At 45.7% G+C, this 9,377-nt stretch overlaps 1 protein-coding gene across 2 annotated transcripts; it reads right to left on the minus strand.

The window, feature by feature from the left end:
- Positions 1-4,635: 4,635 nt before the first annotated feature.
- LOC109778934 (receptor kinase-like protein Xa21) lies at positions 4,636-8,870 on the minus strand. 2 transcript variants are annotated; one of them, XM_073500749.1, is made up of 2 exons: positions 5,723-8,870; positions 4,636-5,437 (listed from the first exon to the last, which is right to left on the minus strand). In XM_073500749.1, exons 1-2 carry the CDS (start codon positions 8,763-8,765, stop codon positions 5,433-5,435), a joined length of 3,048 nt encoding a protein of 1,015 aa, XP_073356850.1. In that variant the 5' UTR covers positions 8,766-8,870; the 3' UTR covers positions 4,636-5,432. The 2 variants fall into 2 exon arrangements, with proteins under 2 accessions (XP_073356850.1, XP_020193103.1); XM_020337514.4 differs by having other exon boundaries at positions 4,636-5,469.
- Positions 8,871-9,377: the final 507 nt, after the last annotated feature.

Consider the following 9,377-nt stretch of genomic DNA (forward strand, 5'->3'; position numbering starts at 1 on the left):
AACAAAAAAATTCATCATATCAACATTTTCTATATACATCCATCCATCCATCGATCTTGAGCAGAGTAGAGTATATGCCATAACAATACTAAATTTCATAACTTTGCCACAATTTTTTTTCTTCAATGAACATCAAAATGAACTCTAAATAAACTCTAAAGACAATATGATCACCCATACATCTAAACATATCTATGTACCCATCTAACATCTCATACATATTTGATGCAACAAACCTAGCACGGCATGGCAGAAACATAGCAAAGACAAAATCATCATAAACACGCCTTGAACACAACCAACATCGAATGATGCACCATAAGTAGGATATAACTTTGTTGCATAACTATTGACTTAATGTGCCGGCATAGGGAATCACAAACATTAACGCTAATATTCTTACTAAATAATAATTACGCACTAGCATCACTCACATATTTTTATTTTCATATCGCAAAACTATTACAAAGAATCAAGATTAGCATATCCAATGATCTTTCATGAAAGTTTTTATTGCATATTTTTTGGATATCTATCATATTGAGACAAAATTCATATCTTGTGCAAATTACCATTGACTCTTAAAAAGATATAAGCGAAATATGAGAGTTCATATATTTCTTCAAAATTTTAACATGAACATGCTCAAGAAGATACAAGTGAAACACATAGAGAAATTGCATAACTCTAAAGATATACGTAAAGCACATAGAGCTTTCTAACAAATCATGATATGCATCTGGCTCTCTCAAACAAGTGTGTTCAGCAAGGATGATTGCGACAAACTAAAAAGCAAACTAAACAAAGACTCATATAATACAAGATGCTCCAAGCAAAACTCATATCATACGACGAATGAAAATATAGCACGAAGTAAAATAACCGATGGTCATTAGAAGAAAGAGGGGATGCCACTCGGGGCATCCCCAAGCTTAGCTTCTTGGTAGTCCTTTAGATATTGACTAAGGGTGCCTTCGGCTTCCCCAAGCTTAGGCTATTGCTACTCCTTATTCCTTCATTCATTGTGATCTCACCCAAAACTTGAAAACTTCAATCACACAAAACTCGACAAGACTTTCGTGAGATTCGTTAGTATAACAAAACAAAATATTACTTTACATACTGTTCCAAACACATTCATATTTTATTTTTGCATTATATCTATTGTATTCTAACTTCAGCATGACTTATACCCCCGATACGATCCATAGATTCATCAAAATAAGCAAACAACACAATTAAAACAGAATATGTCAAAGACAGAAAAGTCTAGCAATCTGGATAACTTTGGTACTTCAGTGACTCTAAAAATTCTGAATAAATAGGAAAACGTGCAAAATTTGTATATCAATCCAGTGCAAAAAGAATCAATTAAAAAGCACGCAACGGGACTTCGTCTCTAGATTGGCCAGTGTGGATGATCAAGAAGGCTAGAAATGACCAAACAAAGCATGATGGGATGACCCTCATTGCCATTCCCCTCTTGCCCTCTTTGCTTAGTAGCCAAGTAGCAGCTGCATGTTCCAACAATTTCTACATAACTATTTATGCCCCTTCATTTTCTACCTCATGTTATCGAGTAAACTACATCTATAATACTCAAACTTGACACTAGGGTTCACTTTCATTACTGTATTCAGAAAGTGTCGGAATACGGTCACTAAGACTGTGTAAGTGTGTCACTGGAGGGCGACTCACGAAAGAGAGATTACGATAGAAGGTACGTATTTCCCCTCCTCCTCCTCTGGCGCTCCCGCGGGTGGCAGGGGAGGAACCCTAGCCGCCGGCCGCCTCTCCACCTCTCCCCTCCTCCTCCTCCTCCCGCCGCTGCCAGAGGGCGCGCCCGGGCAAAGCCCGGTCGGCGCCGGCGGCGGCGGGGCCTTCTCACCCCCTCGCGAGGCAGGGGCTGGCGCGGGCCGGTGCTGTCTCGCCGGGGCGCCGCGGGTCGCAGGACGTGGCGGCGCGGCGGAGGCTCTGCGGGCGACCGGGGCCACTCCGGCTGGTTGGGGTGGTGGCGTGGTAGCGGCGGTTCGACCTTCCTTCCCCTGATTCTTGGGGTAGTCGGAGCTGCGGATGGAGGTGCGCTCGGCAGGTGGAGCACGGCGGCTCGACTTCTCTCGTCTGTGGCTGGCCATGGTGGCAGGGGCGCTCAGGGGAGTTGGCAGGGGTGCCTCCGGGTCTTGCTGTTGCCGGAGGTGGCGACGGAGACCTGGCCCCGGTTCGTGAAATGGCGTGGTGGCTGTGGCGTGCAGGCCGGCGGCAGCGAGTTCGTTCCCTTTTTGAAGGCGTCGGCGCGGTCCTCATTGCCCATTGTGTTGCTCCAGTGGAAACCCTGATTCGCGGATTGGGCGGTGGCGGCGCTCTGGTGCCGTGACCCTCTTGAAGGCGCCGCCTTGGAGCTCACAATTCGTCGTATGCGGCTTCGTCTCTTCGCGGTGGTGTTCACGGTTGAGGACCCTGGTAGCTCTTGTAGCGATAGGGGTGGTGTAGCTGCGCTCAGCGCCTATGTATCTAGCCTTGGGTGTATGCGTGTGTTGTGGTGGCGTGTGTTTGTATCCACTTGTTGACGGTTATGGATTTATATATAAAGCGGGGCGAAAGCCTTTTTCGATAAGTGTGTCACTGGACAGTCACCGCCACTGTATTCAACATATTTGGCTGATGTGGTATACGTTGACCGGTCTTAACCATTGACTTACTTACGTGGCAAGTTCATCCTTCTCATCCCTCTCTCCACCCGATGGAATGAAGTGAACCTGAGCATCGCCTGCGGCGTATGCCGACCAACCATGAATAGTGGAGCCCGCGGCAATGTACCACATGGCTGATCAGCTCTCTTTTGTCACCAGCCTCAACTTCCCCACCGCGCCATCTCATGGAAAACCCGGTTCCTTGACGTGTACTTTGTCTGCCTAGTGCGCGAGGGAGAGCACTTTTCCGACCCGGCCGGGAACCTCCGTGAGCGCCCATGCCGCGGCCGATGCCGACGCCGTCGCCGCAATCTACATGCCCTACAGTGTTGCCAAACTCATCTATTGTGTTCAGAATACAGAGCGTTGCCACCGTGCGTTTCCCCGGCTCAATGCGAGGCACGCGACGGTTAGGTTGTAGCCTCGCCGAACCCGTGGAGCTCGACACCGTCACCCCGCGGCGGCAGAAAGAACACGTACACATGATGTTCGGCGGGGGCGAAGCTGTACGCGAGCAGGCCAACATCCTCGCAGCTCTCTGGGTCGAGTCCCCACACATGTACACCATCGCGCCCTGGGATCCCTCTTAACGAAGACCGGCCCATACTGGGATCCGGCGTGCTGACCAGTACACCAACCGCGAGTATGCCTACGAGGTGTGGGAGCGTGGCTGCACGAGAGAGATGGGGAAAGTGCAGGTCGATAGCTACGTCAGACAAGCGACGGAGGCTGAGCATATGCAGAGGAGCATGGTAGGGTGGAAGAAATCGCAAACATGGTGCCGATCAGCCACGCACGCACCCGTGCACATGAAAACATGGCGCCGGCGGTCAGCCAACGACGCTGATGAGCTTCAAGTTGGGCGTGGCGCAGGAGTCCCGGTTTGGTTACCAATAACAACAATTCATGGCCTTAGGTATAGTCTAATCTCGTACGCATGGATGCCTTGTGTTTTTTTGAAACGCCAGTGCAAGAAGTTCAACACGGTCTTCATCGTTTGGTTACTTTCAACAGCTGTCTAATGTCGACTTTTAATCCTCTTTTGGCCTGAACAAATAGCCAACATGCAGGGCTGTTGAATATCTGCCTCAGCGGACTGAAGATACCTGATGTCCCTCTTCGTGTGCATAGAAATGGCCATACCAAAGTCATGATCCCCATTAGTTCTGATGTCCCTCTTGGTCTTTGGTCTTGGTTTGGTTGACAAGTAGAAGTAGCCTGCTCCGCTCCATATTGCATATTTACGTTTGTGGTCTTGCGTGGCTGCCTTGTGCCGGTCGAAAGTGATGTGCTAGTATTCCAAGATCGTCCAAATCACTATTTATGTCCCTTCACTCTCGTTTCCCATACATAATTTAGACTTTGTCCTTTTTGACAACTTGCCATTGAACAAATCTCAATCCACAGACTTCTCCAAATGCATCGGCCATCTGTCAGCAACGGCTGCTAGATAGGAGAACGCTGATGAGCATGGGAAATATGGTTCTAGTCAGTAAGTGTAATCTTGTTTCATATGATAAGTATGGTGAGACGGTGAGTTGGTTAATCTTATATAACTTTGGGGTGTCGCAACAGGGTTGAATTTGAGTTTGTTAAGTAAATCTGAAGCAACTGGGTGCATGTGTGGTATGAGATTCAGTCAATCATTTATTGGGTTGTGATGCTTGATTCGGGGTGGCCGGTGTTGAGATTGTTGCCTTGGAGCCGCGGGCGCAAGGAGGCGTCATGTTAATCTTGGCGCAGTGGTGTCGAGATAGTGGTGCGCAATGCGGTCGATGAATCTGGTACCAAATTGTCATGGGCTCTATGGTTGGAGGCTATGGATTCGAGCAGAGAGATCATATTTGTGGGTGATCAGAAGGCGCAGCTATAGATTGCGCAAAGCTTAAACTAGAGAGAGGGAAGAGAAGGGGGGCGCCGAAGGTCACCAGAAAGGAATAGATAATAGATTGATAAATTGCTGCTTTCTTTATGGATAAAGGAGAGGTAGACTCATATAGTTCAATTACAACTTATTGTCTACCAAAAAACCCTGAATATTTGGAAGTAGCAGGAAAACCTTCTTCGGGACGAACCTTTCCACTTTCCAAAGCCTAACATCAATAATTAAAAGACACCACGCAATTCTTATCTAGGTCTTAGATCCTGTCGCAGCTATAGATATATACTTGTGTTGTGCCTTGTGGATGTGGCGTAGACCTCCTCCTGCGCTGGAGTTTAATTCTTCCTCCACATGACATGTGCACTCACTCTCATAGTTCAGGCATATATTTCAGCCACAAACTTAGCATAGCAAAATATATATATCACACTAGTGCATGACACCATGACCACATGGCATCAGGCAACTGGTTCAATGGATTCATGCATGATGTTCAATTGCTGGGCTCTCCTTCGCCGAGCAACTCCTTGTGAAATTTTTCTCTTATTTTCTGCAGCTCTTTCAGAGCATTTCCAATCTGCAAGCGATCCATTGGCATCTCTGCTGAACAGGATACTCCAATGTGCATAATCGAAGAGATGCAAGCAATGCTCATGTCTCTACTTGTCCAGTCGGACTCTGAAGTGCTTCCTTCACAATCTTCTATCTCTGGTAGTAAGTAACTATCTATGACATTAGCTGCTCTGCCTTCCAATGCCATTTGGACATACTTGCGAAGGCCAATGGCTTCTCCAAATTTGCTTTCTGTTGGCCTTTTCCCAGTGAACATCTCCAGCAATAGTATGCCATAGCTGTACACATCACCCTGGATTGAGACTTCATTGCCCAGCCCATACTCTGAGATTGACAAAAAAGTGTCTGTTAAAAAAAGAAAATCTGCACAAGTATGCACATATCTAGTCATTTTTGTTTTAGTAAAAACCATGCTAGATTATTATATCTATGATTATATCTTCTCTTATATGCTCTCCAAGAATAAAAAAGTTAACGAAAAAATTAAATACTAAGGTATCCTACATATTTCTATTGTGGACAACACAGTGGAGGAAAAATAGAAGGGAGTAAAGAGGTAGAGGAATCAGAAGCTCACCTGGAGCAGCATAGCCAAGTGTGCCTCTCATTGATGCCCAGCCAGTTGATATGTCTGAATCTTGATGCAGAAACCTTGCGAGCCCAAAATCGCCAACATGAGCAACCATTTCACCATCGAGGAGAACATTGCTAGGCTTAAGATCACAGTGAATAATTGGCACTGGCTTATGTTGGTGAAGATACTCGAGTGAATATGCTACATCAATTGCAATTTGCAGTCTCATCCGGAGATCTAGTCCCATATCTTCACCATCTTCCGTTGGTTGTTGGTGCAGCCATTTGTCCAAGTTTCCATTTGGCAGAAACTCGTAGATAAGGGCCTTGAAGTCATGACCTTGATAATCAATACTTGAGCACACTGTTAATATCTTCACAAGATTCCTGTGTCGAACACATCTCAAGGTCTCACATTCCGCAACAAAACTTTGAGATGCACCACGCTGTGCGAGGTTGAGCACCTTCACAGCGGCAACTACTTGCTGGTCATTGATCCTCATTGTTCCCATGTACACTGAGCCGAAGCTTCCTGCTCCGATGAGGTTCTCGGAAGCAAAACCATTTGTTGCGCCGACTAGTTCTGCATAAGAAACCCTCATATATTGTTCATTGATGAGTATTGTTTGCATGTTTGATTTCATTTTTCTTCTCCTATGGTAAAATGCAGATACTGCAAATACTAATGCCATAAATACAACTGCACCGCATATCGAGATTATGATGACAACTTTCTGAGATTGGATCTTGGTGGTGCTGCTGGAGCAAGGTGGCAACTTCAGTTGAGGGATTCCGTTACACAACCCAGCATTTCCCACAACTGAGGCAGAAGTTGCATTGGCAAATACGCCGCTGGTTGGAACTTCACCATCCAAGTTGTTGAATGAGAGATCCAAAGTAGCAAGCCCTTTCATGGTCCCTAAAAACTTAGGGATGCTGCCAGACAAGTTATTGTGAGAAAGATTAAGCATCAGGAGACCTGTCAGCCGGTCTAGTGACTGTGGAATTTTTCCTCCTAGGTAGTTTCCAGATGTATTGAGATACTCCAGGCTCTGGCAGTCACCAATGGAGGATGGGATCTCTCCAAAAATCTTATTATTAGATATGTCAAGGAACGCAAGGTTTTTTAGATTTCCCACTTCAGGTGATATACTGCCAGTTAAAAAGTTGTGTCCTAAATGCAGATAATCAGACAACGTAGAGATGGAAAATATTTCTTTAGGTACTGAACCAGTGAGATGGTTAGAATCGAGATCCAACTTTTCCAAAGGACAATTGCTTAGATTGGGAGGTATTGGTCCACTGAGTGCATTGCCTCCAAGACTAAGTACAGTTAGCATTTGAAGATTGCCGAAACTTAAGGGAATGGTTCCTGAAAGATTGTTGTTTGTGAGGTATAACTGATTCAGCTTCTTGAGTTTACCAAATGAGGCCGGAATTGTGCCCTCAAAAAGGTTGTTGTTCATCTCAATGAATTCCAAGTTAACTAGATTCCCTATTCCTTCAGGTATTTTTCCAGTTATGTAGTTCATATTGGTGACGAAATACTGCAGCTGTGTGGAAAGATTTCCAACAGTATTTGGTAGCTCACCTCTTAGCTTGTTGTCTCCCACATCTAATAACAACAAACTACTGCAATTTGTCAGGCTAGATATGAAGCCCCAATCATAATCATTACTTGTTTCAAGCTGATTCTCTGCAAAAGTCACAACTGTCAAGTCCTTTTGGTGAATTCCTAGACACTCTGGAATAGTTCCTGAAAAGAAGTTATTTACTCCTTGGATCCATTGAAGCATAGAGGCATTGCACAGGGATGGTGGAATTATTCCATGAAATTGATTGACACTTGTTAGAAGTTGTTGTATATTTGGAAGCTTATTGCCGATGCTATGTGGGATAGATCCACTAAGATTATTATATTGCAAGTCTAGAACCGCAAGAGTGGAAATGTTGAGTAGTGAAAGAGGAAAAGGGCCTTCCAGTTCATTGTGATCTAGATGAAGGCCTATTAAGGCACCAAGGTTTCCAAGTGATTGTGGTATGGGACCTGAAAAGTTGTTATTTGAAACGCTAAGGACATGGAGCAACGGAAGGTTACCTAATGAATATGGGATGTGTCCTGTGAGGTGGTTTCCATCAAAATTAATTAATCCAAGAGATGAGAGATTTCCCAACCAAGCCGGGATGCTTCCCTTGAGGTAGTTTTTGCTTAACTCGAGGACCTCGAGAGATGAAAGATTTTGCAGGGGTGGTATGCTTCCTGTTAGCTGAGCTGAATATAAACTAAGGAAATATAGGGATGAAAGGTTTCCAAATGAGGCAGGGATAGAGCCGGTCAGCAGATTCATACCTAGACCAACTTTAACGAGTTTAACAAGACCTCCTATCTCCTGCGGGATTTGTCCAGTAAGGTTGTTGATTTCCAAGTTGAGAAATATTAGGTTCGTGAGACCCCCAATTCCCGACAGGATACTTCCTGTAAGAGTGTTTGTACCAAGATTGAGTACCTTGAGATTACGCAGCAAGCAGAGCTCCTGCGGTATATCACCTTGAAAGCTGTTGTTGAAGAGCATAAGGCGCTCAAGACGGGTGCAGTTCGAAAGTGACGCCGGAATCCTCCCTTGGAAGGAGTTGTCGGAGAGGTTCAGGTGGCTGAGGTCTGGAAGGCGGCCGAGCTCCGGCGGTAGGACGCCGTGCAGGTTGCTTCCGGGGAGATGGAGACGCCTCAAGTAGGTGAGGTTACCAAGTTCGGTAGCGACGGTGCCGTGAAGGCCAAGCTCGGGGAGGTCCAACGCCACAACGCCGCACGTTACGCCGCGCCATCGGCACAACGGAACAGATAGGTTGCCTGTGCCCCAAGACGCCAGGGCCTGTGACGGGTCACTCCTTATGAACGACTTGAATGACATAAGGGCAAGGTGGTCAGTGGTGTTGCTGGTGGAGGTTTCAAAAGTGGACAATGAAACCGGTGCCATGGAAGTGGCCGAACCAGCAGAGCATGCAAGGAAGATGATGGCGAGCAAGAGAGGCTCAATGAGTAGCCCCATTGCTGCCGAGGTTGCTTGGCTGAGGAGTATGGTTGTTTGTCCGTGTGTATTTCAGATTTAGAACAAGGCGAGTAACTAGTGCCTCGTCCGATTTATATAGCCGGAGTCCTTACATTGCCGCTGGGTTCAGTTTCTTTTTATTCCAGTGAACAGTTCGTATTTGACCTGACAAATAGACCACCAGCTTAGTCAGTTGATGCTCATGCTGGCAGGCCGTGAAAACTTTAAATTTGTTCCAAATCTGTTTTTTTAACTTATGTTTGAACATAATTAATGAACTGCTTATTGTCAGAACTTTTCGTAGTACTTTCTTTGATAAAGTGATTTTTACTAACTGAATAATTCCCATCAAGCGATACAACCAAAAAATCCAACCTGTGTTTGGATAGTTAGAGGGACAGTGGTATCCCAAGCCCATTGGGATTCAAGTCTTGATGCTCGCATTATTCCTGGATTTATTTCAGGATTTCGGACGATGCGCTTTCGGTGGGAGGAGACGTTCCCGTCGACGACGAGGCGCCTTCGATGACTTCTTAAATCTCAAGATGATATATCGGCTCTGTCTCTCGAAGGTGTTCATAGATAGGGCATGCGTGTATGTGTTCATAGGGA

Source organism: Aegilops tauschii, chromosome 6 (genome assembly GCF_002575655.3).
Source record: "Aegilops tauschii subsp. strangulata cultivar AL8/78 chromosome 6, Aet v6.0, whole genome shotgun sequence".
Taxonomy (NCBI): Eukaryota; Viridiplantae; Streptophyta; class Magnoliopsida; order Poales; family Poaceae; genus Aegilops; species Aegilops tauschii.

Bases quoted from the DNA above. Each gene is read 5' to 3' on its own strand.
- LOC109778934 (XM_020337514.4), bottom strand. From the start codon at position 8,765: ATGGGGCTACTCATTGAGCCTCTCTTGCTCGCCATCATCTTCCTTGCA. The intron at 5,470-5,722 runs GTGAGCTTCTGA...TGTCAATCTCAG, and splicing joins ACTTGGCTATGCTGCTCCAG to AGTATGGGCTGGGCAATGAA.